Genomic DNA, 16591 nt, shown 5'->3' with positions numbered 1-16591 from the left:
TGGACTGCTGGGAGCACAGGACTCAGCACCTAACATAAAGCACAGGCAGTCTTGTTTTAGGTAAGTTTTCAGTGCTAAAGTTTTTAGAAAATGCCTACAACTACGTACACATCAGCACTAAGAGATAATCAGGCTCCTCTGGACTAGTAACAGAATAAACTAGTAACAGAAAAAGCAATCACAAAAAAATCACTATCAACACCACTGCTTGCTAAGTATGTGGTTAAACAAATTATCATAAAATGTAAGATAACTGTTTACAATTAAAAAATATGGAAATTCATATGAACTCACTGTCTCAAATTCATTTTTCTCCAATATATGACTTTCCAATCTCTCAGATATACCAGAAAACTTAATGTTACCTATCAGTTACTCACCTTATCAACATGTTCCTCAGAATTGTGAAGTCACAGTGTTCACCATTTTCAACTGCAAGAAGAAGTAAGCTTTTGTTGAGATGTCAACCAAAATCTGTGCTTTACACAGAGGTAAAATGTCACCCGTCTTCATTCACTCCAACAACAAATTACTCCCACAGCCTTTCCTTACTCAAACAACATGTGTGTTAGCAGAAGGAAAGCATTAACATAACTATAATAATGTGTCTTACCAGCAGAGTTCCTATGCTCCCCTAAGCCTTACTGGCAAACTGTTCTGAGTCAGTGCAGCAGAATAAGCTGCTGATCACAACAGAAGCACAGTTTTGCCAGTTTAACTGTTTCATCCTTTGGCTGCCTCACAGCACAGTTGTGTAAGGATCAGACACTAAGGGAAGACTTCAGTCTAGATCCAGCTATATCCAAAAACCTTTAAAAGACAGACTCAACCGGTTTGTCCCTGCCCAATAAGTTGCAGAAGTCTCCATTTTAATTTTAATATGGATTTAGTTCTTCATTACTGAAGCAAAGGTTGTGTACTGAATTTGATGCACCAACCTACAGATGAAGAGTGAGCTGGCAGCTGCCATTATGATGTCATTACAGATGCCACCTATTCCACTGTGCCCATCACCCCACTGAAGTAGAAGAGGCTGATTCTGTGAGTGGCATTTCCCTGAGAGATCATGAAATGACACTGGAGAAAAATGCACAGCCCAGAACTCTCAAATGTGCAGACAGAGAAGGCAACACACAAAGCTCTTAGCACACACGAAAGAAAGGCATAGGGCAGCTTCCAATGTGCTTCTGAAGTAAAGACAGACATTATCATGGCAAGGAGGGAAAAAACCAAGATGAAGGAATTAAAATAGCTCAAGTAAATTCAGTGAATCCTACAGAAAAATGCAGAACATTGCCACTTTGTGTGTTCATTCTTGTATCTGCACTCCTGCATTATTTTATTCCATGGTTTTACACAGACTGGTAAATTCCACTCAGATGGTACATGAAATCATACTCCCAAAAAAGCATCATCTCTGTCCTGACAGACTGAAAGCCACTCCAAGAGGCTCCTTTTAGTTAGGCTAGCTCTTCCTTTCCAAAAGTCATACCACTGTGAACACGAAACCTTTCAGAAATTTGTTTTAAAATAAAGAAAAGCAGCACAATTTTGCACATCTCCAAATGCCAACAGAAGAGCCTGAAATAAAGCTTGATCTTCTCTGATGCAGCTGGTTTTTACTTTCTGCCAAACCTCATTTCCTGCCAGACATGCACTTCAAAGTGCTGCAGCATTCCTTTTTAAATATTGGTCCATACACTGCTTGTTGGCTGGGGCTTTTTTGTCTGTTTTACACTGCATCCAATTTATAGTCCATTGCCCTTGGAAGGCAGAAATAGTGAGAGAAAAAAAATTCTGCTTTATTCAACACATGCACACCAAAGGAAAAAACTCAATGATCATGGAAAAACAGTCTAATAGTGATTGTTTTACTACAGAGTGTGGTGCAAGTCATGCCATGTGGCATTTGAAATATATGAACAGCATTAAAGCACAAGAAATGGCTGCCAGAAGAACGTGCAATTATCTTCAAGTCTCTATAGTAGAAAGTAAGTTTTAAACAAATTTTTAAACAAAGTACTCTATTCATTACCAGGTAACTTTCTGTTGCTACAACCCAGTACTTAAGAATCAGATGTTTTGGGAAAAATTTTATTTATAGCAATTGAACTGATCAAATTAATATTTATAATGTGAATGCTCTAGAAAGAAGAATTTAATACACAGGTTTTAGATGAAGATAATTAAGGTAAAAAAGTTAGAAAACAACTGTAATTTAAGTCACATCATCACCTGCAATAAATTAATACAGGTTTTACAATTTCTCACTGAGGCTTCAAGAGAAATCTGCTAGCAAAGTTACATGTTGTTGAAACCTTTACCTTGTTCCAACATTGTCAGAATAACAAAATAGTATATTCCAATAATTTCCAGACCAAAGATCATTGAAATTAAGCATTTCAAACATGTCAAATACAGACTCATGTCTAGTAAGTTTTAAATGGATTTAAAAAATCACAAGAAAGCCTTACCTTCTGCAACACCCCATGGGTACTGCCTTCCTCTAACTCTCTTGCCATTGACTTCAATGATCGTATTACTACCTACCACAGCAAGAGGTAAACGGTCCTACAAGATAAAGTATGACTTTAAAAATCAAAATCTGCTGCCAAAAGATACTGAAAGCATGCCCATGTATCAACTTAACATAAGCTAGGTCAGTGCTGTAACACTGCAATGCAGCTAACCCAGAAGTGCAAGAATAGTGATGTTTATTGACCTCTGCCCAGTTTAATGACTTATATATACACACACTCCTTCTGAATTCCTTATGCTGCTGCATTCTGTGAATCTAGTTAAGGAACAGACACTACTGTTACTCAGTAAGCTATGCAAGAGGCAAACCATTTCCTATTTATATAACTGCACAATTATTTACCAAGTCATATACCCACTGGCTACAAGGGCTGTTACTTTGACTGGATCTTGTACCCAGTTTTCAAAGGTTTGGCAAAGAACCACGTCAAGTTCTTGTTTTCAGCTGAACTGAGAATGCCTCCAGTGTAACAAGCAACAAAGGAGCCAAGAGCAGCTTCCAGGGGCAGAAAGGGACAGAGTACTACGCTCAGTATTTTGCACTTTTGTCTTTGCCTTTATTCTGCTCTTCTCTAGGCTTAGTCCCAGAATATCTTCCATTTTTTGTCCTGTTCGTGTTTATCTATCCTAGATTTCCCCAGTAACAAAAAAATTTAAAAGCTCTTACAAGCCGTTACAGCTACTGAACAAACAGAAGCAAGGCTCAAGAAACATACACAAGATGGACTCCAACATGAAAGAACAAACTGAAAACAGGAGTAAACTAAGAAAAGGCCTTTCAAAAGCCTGACAGTCCTTTTGATTTTCTTTAGTCATTTATCTCCATTAAGGTTTCAGTGTATCAATCAGCCAGAGAGCTATTAGCTGTAATGCACACACTTTATGCCACTGCACATGTCTGTCTGAAAGAAAACCCTTGCCTCCTTCAAAGCTCAGAACCAAAAAAAAAAGTGGTAAGCTGTGGAGGGTGGACAGAAGTCAAATAAGGATGAATTTTAAAAAGTGATCTTTAAGAGTTCATTAATGAACATGTGATCTAGTGCTCTCATTCTGAATTTTAGCTATTGAAGGACATAGATGACTTAATAATGTCATTCATTGCTTCTGATAAGGAACACTGACCCTCAGGACAGCTTTACATGTGATTTCTATATTCTAAACACTTTAGTGGGCTCTTCATTAATGACAGAATGCTTTTCAAACTCGACCCCCCCTTGCCCCTCCATAAGCACTTTTTCAAAAGAAAATTAGTTTACCTTAATCTTTTTAACAATCTTATTTTCTTCTTCATCATCTGTTTCTGGAAATTCATATATTTTAATTTTGTGTTCTTGGATTTCTTTCATTATCTAGAAACAAAATTATTATATTTTTGAGGATTTCATACTTCTAACAGCCTGATTTTTTGCTGATTCTCCTCCTTTTGTTAGATACATAAAATCCTTTCGATTACCCTGACTTAAATTACAACATAACATTTAACACCCTCAGGTGACCTCAGGTTAATAGTGTTATCATCTCTCCTTAGCCAAGAGAAGACACAATCAGAGCTAGAGCTCCCAGCTACCAAAATATTATCCACTAACACAAGACAGCAAAAATTAATATCAGTTTTCTACAACAGGACAAATAAGAGGTTTACTCTAAAGGAAATTCTGTCTACATAGAGTTAGGTGCAAAACCTAATACAACAAACTTTCAGACTAGTTTTGCAATTGGGTTCTTTAAAAACCAGATACTTGAATAGATAATTGCAGGCACACTTTATCCCTTTGAGTTCCCACAACAGCTACTGCTGTCACTCCTATTCTTTTCTGTTTCCATCATACCTGAGCAGCACTTGCTTGAAGCAGGATCACCTGCCTATTTTAATAGAGCTTGTGACTGATGGACTAACTCTAGCAGTTAGTACTGTTGAAAAACATTCACAAGCAATAATAAAGTGACTGTCCTGTTTTGAAGCTATATTTGTCTGAAGGATATTTTTAAAAACAAGCTGATTAGTTTTGCAGAATTTTAGGATGGAAAAATATTAGACCACTTAGCTGACAGCTGCACTGCAGAGCCCTGGGGAATATTTCTGGCTCATGGGTTTGCAGCCTTAGGAGAAGTTAAGTTTCCAAATCATGCAAGGACTTATTTTCATAGTTTGGTTTGGGAAAGTCCCCCCTGTTTAACATCCACTCATTCATAAAGCTACTTATATATTTAGAAATCTACCATTTTTTCCTTTCTGTCATCTAATTTTTAATCTTGTCTATTTAAATCAAGAGTTTCACACACAACACCTCTTAATGCCACCTTTTTAGAACTCTGTTCTTCTAAACTGGGACTGGACAGAGTTCAATAAAAAAAAAACTTTATGTCTTGTCTTGTTCTGGCTCCTCCTTGTCCTCTTCATACAATACTACAAAGCTTAACTGTTCTACTCTGATAATGTAGCTGAAAATAAAACATAAACCACTTGTAGACACTCACAGCAAATACATTCTACAAATACAAAGACATAGTATCAGTTGTATCAATGCTAGAATTATCTCAACATCTTTAAAATGCATTACCACACCCAAGAGTAAACGAGTTTACTGATTCTCATATAATACCTGAGGTATCTTTAATAATTACGGTGCATCAACATAGAAGTGGTGCACACAGTGTTGAATACCTTATTTTTTTTAACACACTTCTGTCAGGCACCTAAATCCTGAAAGCTTCTTTCCTCCCTTACTGATTTTTATCTCAGCAGTGAATTATTTTACTTGCCAAGAAACATACTATACTTGAAACCTTTTCCCCTGAGGACAGAAACAAGATTATTTCACCAAGAATTATAATTAAATCTAGAGATATAAATTACTTAGCTTTGCTGTCTCAAGTTATTGCTTCAGGGTTTAAACTCTGCATGTAAGTTAAATCTCACCATTTCCATAGGGACCAACTTACTAAATTATCCTATGTTGTAAATATTAATTTTTCAACTCACCTGTTTTTTAAATTGTTGGCATTCCTCGGGTGTAAGTGTGTCTGCTTTGGCAATAAGTGGAATAATATTCACTTTTTCATGCAGGCGCTTCATAAACTCTATATCCAAAGGCTTAAGTCTGAAATACAGCATTAGAGCTTTGCAATTTACATTAATTAAACAAGACTGTACAAATGATGAGATTCGTCCTGACAACTACTCTTAAGACACTGAACTATGAGTGACAGATGACTGAAAATGAAAAGGTTACCTGCAATTATTACAGCAAATCCCCTAAATTATATAATACAAGAGCAATAAGTGGTAAGTTAGTATTACTAGCTGTCATAAGTCTTCTGCTAGCTGAAAGTACACTCATTTAAGCAAGATGTAAGAACTCTATGAAGGTAGTAAAGTTTGTGTTATTAGCTGGAAGATAATCCCACTTAAAGCCTGACTGATAAGAGCTCACAGTTGTGAATTATGCTCTGTTCACACAGAGTTGCAGGTTCTGAAAGTCTCCATATACTTCCTCTTGAGAGTGGGCTAGGAGACTTTTTATTTAACCCCTGTGGCCTATGTACAAACGAATTAGAAATATCTCACCTCTAAACTGGTATGTAAAACAAAAAGACAGTTATGAAAGTGGATGACAGTGATAAAAACTAAACCATCATATGGGTATAGGGTGGCAGTGTGGTTGTATATTCACCGTCTATGTGGATCAAAGTGGTCAGTATTTCCTGTTTCCTGAAGTAAAACTAGAGAGGTTTTGATGCATTAATGACAGCAAGTTTAGTCAGGCTTAAAGGATTCACTTAGAGGATTTAACAAGATTATTTTTCATCCTAAAAAAATTAGTATTAGGAACATTAAAACCAGATTAATTTGGTACTGAAATTTCTGAAAACCATACATAAAAAAAGAATGAAGAAAATGTTCAAGAACGCATATTTAGCTTCATTTTTACATTTTCTACCTGTCACTGATTTCACCAGTTCTCAACATGTGCCCATTAAATAGCTAACATTAAAGCACATCTACATTATAAGCACTCTTTTGGTTATCCATTCACCTTAATATGCTTTCCTCCTACTTGCTTCAAAAAGCTACCTAGGGCAGCAACACTGGGTTGAAGAGCAGCTGCCAAAGCACAGTTGTTCAAGAGGTCTGCTGAACTAAGGACTTCAGTGTTTACAGAGGAGACTGAAGCAGGAAAGCTTTATATAAAGATTCCAAAATTGCAGAAAGATTGTGAATTCTGTCATCATCCCATTCACTTACCTGGAAGGCTCCTCCAGCCCCTCCACTCTCTCCCCCTGTTTCCACAGAAACCAATTCAATCATTTTAGGTGTTTATGGGAATACTAGCTAAAATGGTGGGATGTATTAAATAGGACTTTAACTGTTGTTTTTTATAATTTCTAAATTTCTAAAGCAGGTTTTTACAGCTGTATTAAAATGACAAGCAGAAGCAAGCTCACCCACAAACGCTTAAATTCAACATAAATATAATCATGCATTAAGAGTAAAGAGGACACTACTTGGTGGGTTAGATGTGCTGCTGTCTGCAGAGGGAACAGGAGTAAAGACTGCATCACCACAAAAACCAGGTAGGAAGTGAGCTCTGTCCTTTCAGAGAGGGCAGCATCTTAAAAGAGGAAACGAATGCTAAAAGCAGCACCAATTTTCTTCATTAACTTCCTTACTGAGATGACAATTTTAAGCATTTATTCCAGGAACTGAAAAATAGTATGAAAACCTAGCATAATTGTACACCTTTTTCTCCCCTAAAAATAACATTAAATACCTGTACAAGGAATATAATTTTACAGCTTTTAGCCTCACAAATTTAGTGACTAAATTTTAATCCATTGGAAACATTACTTTTCTTTTTGCTTAAGAACAACTTGTACCTCCCACTGATTTAGGAAGTGCTAACAGACATGGGGGTGTGCAGGGAAGACATGCGTTTTGAAGAATGTGAAAATTAGCTCAGAAATAACTGACTAACACAAGGGATCATCTTCTTGTTATTTAAATTACATTTTGGATTTTGCACACTACTAAAACAGCATGTCAAGAATTCAAGTGTTTGCATTTAAAACTGACATGCATGTTGAGCAAAACTGGCATTACAAACATGCCTGTTGAACAACAACAAAATACTTAATAAAGGCAAGTCTACCTAAAAAAACCTCCACCCTCTGGCATTTCTTTCCATATTTGGAAGTATCTGTACAGTTCAAAATTATTAGACCCATTCCAGTGCTAGCTACAGAAGCTAAGTATAATAGCTGGCAGTTTTTACTGCCTGAGGAATACTCTTTAAATTCCTTCATCACTCCCTTCAACAGGTTTTACTACTTTTGACCAACACAATAGAATAGGCTTAAACTTATCTTCGCCTCCTTCTGGTTTTGAAGGTGTAACTCAAGAGTCTGACAAATTTAATAATGATACCATGATAAAAAGATAAACAACCAGTTTCAGATAGTTAATCTGTACCTAATACACTCTGGAAATGCAATTCTCCCTGTCTACCACTAGATAGAAGTCTGATCTAGTAAAAACTGTGCAGGGGTGGAAGATCACATTATAACTGAAAAATAATCTGCAATGCCTATACTGGAAGTGCCACTAGACAAAATACTACACACCAAGTGAATTATTGGTGTGCTTACAAGGAGGCATTAAACTTTCCATCTTCAATTTACACTAATGGGAGGGAGGAAGAATGGAAAGGAAAAATCCTTTTGCTTGACATGTGAACCACTTTCTCCTAATGTGATCTAAGGACATACAGATCACAAACAGACCTGGCACCTGTGAACATCTTTATATTTTTCATTGCTAGAATTCTATCTCTCTTGTTATGCAATTAATGTGCAATTGTACTGTCTGGTGTTTGGCTTGCTAATGTTTGACAAGCCAAAGTAAACTCATCTTTGAAATTAAGCATGATCTGCAGGCCATTGAGAAAGTTCGATTTAGAACTCAGATTGACAAATTTTTATCTGAGATAAGAGAATGAAAACATAAAATACACTAATACAAACCCATGTCCTGAAGGAGCAATGAAGTATAAACAACACTGCACTCTATTATCTGGCATCTGGCGTCTGTTCACTCGAGATTCTGCATTCAGGTAGTCCTCAAATTTACTGTCAATGTAGTCAATAACTGGCTGCCAGCTGCAGAGATTACATGAATAAAAACCCGTAAGTTACATTACTCACATAAAGAAACCTCTTTTTGCTAAGAAATAGATGTTCACAATTTCTCCACAGCTTGGGGTGGGTTTTTTTGCTTTTCATTTGCTTTTTTTTAATTAAGGTACTTCAACACTGCAACTGATCAACTCTTCAACCTAAAATTGAGTTACATAGTTCTGAAGATACAATGTGTGAGTCCACTGAAAAAAACCTTTCAAACACAATCACCTTCATTGTAAAAGCATAAAAAGAGAATACTTAAGAACTGTAGCTAAAGGAATATGCTTCACTGATCACATCTTGTGACAGCACAGAAGGTGGTTCTGCACACTGCATGTGTGGATAAAGAGCCAAATGCACCATTCAGTTTAATGGGAAAGGCTGACTGCACTTCAGTCAAGTTATAAAGGCACTTGGAATTACAGTAGTTAGAAGTTTTCAGCTAAATGAAAAGTTTAGAAGTGTTAGTATTTTAACTGAATACTGAAACCTGCATTTTAAAATATGTCACAAGGTATTCTTACACACACAAAATGCAATGCAGAATTATCATGGGAGAACATACAAAGAATGCCTTACCAATTACTATTATCCACAGCATCTCCAAATCCTGGTGTGTCAACTATTGTAAGTAGTAACTGAACACCACCTTCTTTGATTAAAACTTTTGACTGCTCAACCTGTAAAATGAATACAGTAAGATTAAATTTTTAGCAGTTTAGTCAACTATCTTAAACACTGGGAAAAGCATTCAATGAATAAGAAGCCTGACAAAGAATTGCTAACTTTTCTGCTTCAGAGGTATGCTGTGTCTGTGTTCTGCTTATAAAATCCCAATAATTTTACAATAATGAATATTTTTTAAAAGAAAAAGATCATTATTTAAATAAAGTCAGTGATAAAAGAATTCTCTAAGTATACGGGATATCTTAATACTTAAATTCCTGATAAACAGGAAAAACCTTAACCAGGCATTAAATTTGATAAAGTTTTCAAAGAAAATGACACTTTTCAAAACTAATCTTCCACACAAGCACCTTAGACACTTCTAGTCCTGTTAATGTATTTTTAAGAATACATTTATTTTTCAGCTAGCATAATGGCTGGGAACCATCTCAAAGTGATGGTTTCCTATTACCTACAGAATTATACTGGAAAGTAATACAATCTGGCTGCAATCTGCTGAGCTAGACCTCATGTGACTGTAATGCATTGGGTTCCTGTTAGCTCAAGCCACTGATGGAAACCCTCCTCAGAAGGCAACTGCATCAGCACAAGGAATGATGCAAGATCGGGGTGTGGGAGTTCATGCCTCCAGTTGTGACCACCCACCCACAGCACAGCTCAGGCAGCTTGCACTGAACATGTCACCCAACAGATTAGGCATGTCATGACAGAGAAGAACGAGGCTAAGCAGCACATGGACTGCTACCCTCTTCTCCCTACTAATATTTCAGTAATTATTGATATTGCCAATGTCAGTCCATCTGAGAAAGTGCTGTACCCCACTGTACTATCAGTGAGATGCATAGCAGTATGAAATGACAAACCCATGTTGGCTTCTTTCCAATTTCTCAAACATTTAATCATCATTTTTTTCCCCCTGATATTAAAACAATTCCTATTAAATCACACCATTTTCTAGATATGATTCAAGAAATCAGCCATGTAAGCCATTTATCCAGAAACACATGAGAGCTGGAAAACTCAAGGTAATGCCATCTTGTTGCTCATTGCTTAACATTCCTTAAGCCTCACAAACCCTAACTGGGGAGAGAAAACAAAGTTCTATTTATAATAAACCCTATCTGGATGGTCTCTTGACCAGTTCAAGATTTGAGAAATATCATATTAATGCTTCGTAAGCTCTTGCACATCTCTGATTGTTATGCAAGTGAAGCAGACTCCCAAGACTCCCACAGCCACACCTGAACATTATTGCAAATGCTCTGCAGTCACTGCTTATGTGACACGCTGTAAACCCACAAGATAAACTACCACTGCACAAAGTCAAACTAAATCCCTCTTGCACAAGTGTAACACTGATTCCAATTCAGAAGAGAATATCCAGAATCACAAAAAACAGTAACTACCTGCAAAGAAAGCTTCCTATTTCATCTCTGAGTATGCAGGATGCTGTTTTTACCTACTCATCAGTAGGGATCCTACCCAAGTTGGATCAGTCCCTTTCGCTGCTAGTTCTCAAACAGTTAATGGCTACCAGGATACTGGTCAGAGAAGTATCCAGGTTGGGCTGGACTTCAAGACCACCCAATTCAACTCCAACATGAACAGGCCTTAGTACAAGGTTAGGAAGGTGTAAAAAAAAAACAAAAACCAGGAATTAAAACCAACCAAACAAAACAGTACACACACCAGCCTATGCCACCACCAAGTTACTCTTTGACAAACTATACAACTCTCATCCTTCCAAGAGCATGCAGCTGAAAGCCATGAGAACCTAGGAATACATGCACTGCTTCAGAAACGTACATTTTAACTACGGTGAGTGTATTTCCTCCATCCTCTAGAGTTCTATCAAGAAAATTTTATTGTACTCAATTGATACCAGAACTCGAGACAGTAATCCCCTGCCATAGTCAACTCAGCCAAGAGTTTACTACTCTCAAGCTTTGGCACACAAGAGATTAACTTCTGATTCCTTGCATTCTTTTGGCTATCTTGCATATAGTAACCACACAGCCCTCCTATTACCAAGCTCTCTGCAAGTATACAAAATCCACAACACTTGCAAAATACTAGAGATGATAATGTTAAGAGATGCACTCTTGCCAAGAGCTACAAGGTATCAGCTTTATTCTCCAGCACAAAAATTCCCAGCAAGAACCATTAAATTATTATGGGCTCACAGTGGAATGCTTTTACAAAAGAAGCAATTAATAAAACATTATCTTGAACATATGTTCATAACAAAGGAAAAGAAAGGTCAGGAGATCTCAGAAATGTCACGCCAAGCATTTTCCCTGATTCTGCATGCTTGTAAAATCTAAGTGCGGCTGAATTTGTGAAGTCACCTTCTGACAAATGGTCTGCAGCAACTGAATCTCTGCAGACAGTGCTAATACATTACTGGGTTGTGAGGATTTAAATTTTTTTCTTACTTTTCATAAATTCATGTAGGTATCTCGCTATCAGAGCAGGATTTTCACAAACCTACAGAACAAGAGACATTAGCTGATGAATTAAAAGTCCTGTGCTTGTGCTGTGGACAATCAAACCACATCCAGGATATATTGTAAGCAGTAGATTCTACTGGTAGGAAACAGTAGACGAAGACCCTGCCACAAAGCCTCTGCAAAGCTGCATTTTTCTAACCTAAATGGATGTGTCCGTACATGGTCAAAGTCAAAGAAAGCAGCAACATCTGGAAAAGATCCAGAAAATCACTGTAAACTAGTGTCATTCACAGTTAAGCATCCAACTGCATCCCATCATCTGATTTACAAGTATTCCCAAGGGATTCATGGAAAACATTAGTTCAAGTCTTGGAATTTAAGACTTTTAAAGAAAAGTCTCCTCCAAAGACACATTTTCCCATGCACTCCAGTCAGCTGGGTCACACGGGTCTCCTTGGCAGCTACTACACAGCGTTCATCACTTGGTGCTTGTTACAGCTTGATTGCTTTTTATTGGATGAAACATGCCTTTGCCATCCTGCAGTTAAAGCAGTCAGATAATGATCAGAGAAAACACATTTAATACCCTCTCATTTCTCAGTGTGTTTCCTTTGAATTCATCTGACACCAAATCACTTACTCTTAACAGTTTTTCTGCATTTTCTATGAGATTAATGCAAAGGAGCTGCCAACAACTCCAAACTGCAAAAGCCCAAACCACAGTTTGTGTTTATCTATGTGAGAGCCTCATACACAATTCTTGATCAGTAAGTTGTTCCCACCATATAACAACAGATGATTATTACAACCAAGATCTGAGGACGCTCAAGTGAGGTGGTTTCTCTCATCCCTACCCTACAAAACCCTTTTATCAGTCCTCAACTTAAAAAGGTTTTCGCTGGCAGAGTACAAATCCAGTGGATCCAAACAGCAACTCCCACTGCTTATTCTTTAATATTTGACAGGAAACACCTCCACATCATAGACACTGCTACCACACACGATTTTCAAGCTTGTGGGGGGAAACAATTTTATCCTCACTTACACTGACAATGAAATAAGATAGTTTCACTTTCTTTCTTAAAATGCTACACTGGCTTTTCATTCATTCCAAGAAACTGAAAGCAAAGCTGCACTGTAAGTATATTAAAAAAAAAAAAAAAGTACTTATTAGATGAAGCCAAAATATTAATTTATGGAGGGGAAGACAGTCTTTAAATCGGTTTCATTCCCACCATATTATTTTCTAAGTCATGTCAGACTCCAATTCACTACTGAAAATAGCTTTGGCAAGCTCTTACCCTCAAGAAAGCTTTGGCAAGCTTTAGCCCACATAGTGGAAGTAAGAAGAAAATGCAATGACTTTTCAGCCTGAGCTCTGTTCAAACCCTTTTCTTCCCCTCTCCAGCTTTACATACAAAAAAAAAAATCATCAAGTGAGGCTTTCTGGAAAGTATGTTTCTTTTACTTAAACCAGTAAATCAATACAAATCAAACCATCTCGATGGTCAGAATGAACAACAGATCATCTAATCCTGCCCCCTAACAGATGAAAGTACTTAACTCAAATTCCAGAAATTCCACACAGATTTTCGTATTTTTTCTTACACTGATGTATCTTGAACTAGGGGGGGAGTGAGTTCTCTGGAAGATGTCTTGGTTTGGCTTTTTTTGTTAGCTTAAGTACAAATTCTTCCAAAGATTTTTCCCATCTGAAAAAACCAAAAATCTTCCAATGACAGGGAATCCATCCCACAGTTATTTAAACTAAAATTCAATGAATATAACCTGAATTGGTTTAGCTTCTGCTAACCTAAGATGTAATCATCAGTAATGAAATCATGCTACATCTCTCTTCCAATAAAAAAGTCACCCATCTATTCAGTTTTCCAGCAGTCTCTGATTGGCTCAGTAATAAGTACGTTATATGAGAGTTTAACTCTCTGCACACCTCTTCCATCCCACTTAACATCTCTTTGAAACAAGTAAGCTGTTTCAAGACCTTATTCAAATAATGGTCTGATGCCCCTCATAACAAGCTTTGAAGTCCATTCTGTCAGTCACTATGGTTTTACATTAAACTGATAAAGCAGCATAACAGATATGAACAAAGCTAAGAAACTATTAATATATTGTTAATCAAACCCTGGATGTTCAAAAGCTTTTCTCAAATAAGACAAAAATTATATTCTGCAATGAATTCATTTTGTAATAGTATTCAAGCTTTAATGTTGAGCTAACTGACAAGCAATGCAATTTAAACGTCTCAATATGGACATAATAACTAACTTTTTCCTTCTACTGTGGTAATGATTCTGTGTTCTGATACTGGATTTTAAAATGTCTTACCCAAAACCCCAAACAAAAAAACCCCTGAGGTCTCACAGAGCAATAAGGACAGTGGTTCATGACACTGGAGCCTAATTACTTGATTCCAATCCGTAAAAAAGCACTCTATTTTACAGCTTCTGTTTAGCACCTTGCATACCCTCCTAACACAACAAAGGGCTTAATCGCTTTATGACAACTCTACAATTGCCCAGTCCCTTCAGCCACAGTTGAATTTTGCAGCTGGAGGAACTCTGCTGGACAACAGCAGCAATGGTGAGCACCTATGGCCCTCACCTGAAGAAAGTCAGATTATCACAAGCTATCTTCACCAAAGTCTTAGGCAAGTGCACATCAAGAGAGGTGAGCAGAGCTCATTCATCCTTACTCAGCTGCTCAGCTGCGGAGGCAGAAAGTACCTCACAAACACAATAATTCCTAAACTACCCATAGCATTATTACTTCTTAGCATTAGGTAGCTGTCATTTTTAGTAATCTTTTTATAAGACAGAAAACATACTCCTTTTCTTAAGGGAAAGTAGCAAGTAACAAGTTATTACACAAAAAAAAAAATGGATCAGCTTCAGTTTTCCAGTCTTTGGCTTAATATTTTATGTGGATCATGCACTTGCCTAGGTCTAGTGCTTAAAGTCAGGTAGGTTCGCACTAGTCCCTGATGTTTTACAGTAACAACTTGTAACAGGTAAACAAACAAGGTACCATTATGCCACTAAAGATACAGTCTGCACAAGACTCACAGATACTTTTATACCCAGGTCGCCGCCCTTCTGTCAAATCATTTACCATTTGGTCTCTAAAAGCCTGTCTTTAACAGTCAGGTTTTACTGCAGATCTGTGTGTTTCTACAGATTTCCTCACTATTTTAATTGATAATAAAAAATACATTTTCAAAGAGTTCTGCACATATATGTGCATTTTAATCTACAGGCAAAACACAAAACACTTCAGGGCTCCCACATTTCTACAGGCTACAGATTTGAGAACCTGAAATTTTTGCTGTTCAGAGACACTGAATATTTCTTAGTGGTTCATATAACGACTAAATGTATCTTGAAACTCAGGTGCTAGTGTGACAACTTGTATCACCTTACATTACTAAATTGAAAGTTAAAATATTCAGGCTGTACCATTTTTCCCCCAGACATACCTGTACAGTCTTTTTAATTCTGTGTGAAGGACCTGGATACTCTGGGGAATACAATTCTGTTAAGAATAATGAGTTGATTAATGTTGATTTTCCCAGTCCAGATTCACCTAGAAGAAAACAGAACAGTTTCAGTAAAACCAGGAGTATAATGTCAAATATAAACATTTAGATCCACATTTCAAACGCTCTTTAAACATAGTACCTGAAAACATGCACTGCACTCTTAAGACCTTGAGAATCTATAATATTTTCCAATTTCAAGGGAAACCTTTCAAATCCAACTGCCACTGTTGGGCTCTATAGACATTAATTTTTCTGATCATATTAAGTGTATTGAGCACTTTTGTCCATTTCTCCCATTACAAGATACAGAGATGATATTACATTGAATTTTATACACAAGCTATCTTCCTGGTATAACTCATCATAATGCCAAAGCAGATTAAGTTGTCTCCTTTATTTCAAATATTATTTATTTGAGAGTCTTTATTATCAGGGTGAGGGTGGGAGTAGGGGTGGAGGGAGAAAGACTGAGATTAGCTGGCTATAACTATTAAAGCCACAAGAGATAAAATGAAGTTTCAAACTACATGGTTTGCCTGGAAATTTTGTTGTTGTTGGGGTACAGAAGGGGGCTGGATTTTATTAGGCCTTTTTTGATAATTTCTTCATGACCAACAGTAAATCAGCCTTGCTAAACAATGAACTGCCATGACAATCCAAGCAAATACAGCTAAGGACACCACAGCAAAGGTTATCCTCTATTTACAGCTCTACAGAGACAAGGGCAGGAATTTCAGATCAACTATTTAGTATTCTAAAAGAAAAGTCTTTTGTTTAGGTTTTTTTTTTTTTGTTAAGAAACTGCTTCAACTCAACAATTCACAATGGCATTAGAGCTAATGAGAAAGGTATAAAAAAATGGGTTTTTTCTGTTTAAATTTCATATGCAGTCTGTCAGTTCATTGACCTAAACAGAAACAGTCACAGAAAAATTTGCTTTCAAGCTAACAAATTTGATGGTAAACCATGTACTTTCACTACAGTAAAGGGGAGGGGGAAAATTAGCTGAACTGGGCCCATAATTGAAAAGTAATACTTAGCTAAAGGACTAATCACTCCAGCCCCAAACAACATTGTGCTGATTTAGAGACTGAACTGAGAAAACCTCCAACCCTGTCTTGAGGTAAGTGTCCTGGGTTAATGCAAGAGAGTTCTGTAACAGGGAGCAGTCAGGAGCTGT

The 16591-nt window shown here is 36.9% G+C and overlaps 1 protein-coding gene across 2 annotated transcripts in view; it reads right to left on the bottom strand.

Annotated features, from left to right (window-relative positions):
* SEPTIN7 (septin 7) overlaps nucleotides 1-16591 on the bottom strand; it is a 78534-nt gene that overhangs the window by 11381 nt on the left and 50562 nt on the right. For both annotated transcript variants that reach the window (XM_058821123.1, XM_058821115.1), the window contains exons 3-9: nucleotides 15349-15455; nucleotides 9295-9395; nucleotides 8560-8694; nucleotides 5522-5639; nucleotides 3795-3887; nucleotides 2475-2571; nucleotides 381-432 (exon numbers count right to left, since the gene is read on the bottom strand). In XM_058821123.1, coding sequence (XP_058677106.1) covers nucleotides 381-432; nucleotides 2475-2571; nucleotides 3795-3887; nucleotides 5522-5639; nucleotides 8560-8694; nucleotides 9295-9395; nucleotides 15349-15455 — 703 coding nt within the window. The remainder of the gene's footprint in view (nucleotides 1-380; nucleotides 433-2474; nucleotides 2572-3794; nucleotides 3888-5521; nucleotides 5640-8559; nucleotides 8695-9294; nucleotides 9396-15348; nucleotides 15456-16591) is intronic.

The sequence above is a fragment of the Ammospiza caudacuta genome, chromosome 1 (assembly GCF_027887145.1).
Source record: "Ammospiza caudacuta isolate bAmmCau1 chromosome 1, bAmmCau1.pri, whole genome shotgun sequence".
In the NCBI taxonomy this organism is placed as follows: domain Eukaryota; kingdom Metazoa; phylum Chordata; class Aves; order Passeriformes; family Passerellidae; genus Ammospiza; species Ammospiza caudacuta.
The sequence above is the reverse complement of the archived record's forward strand: the minus strand, read 5'-3'. Positions and strand labels throughout refer to the sequence as shown.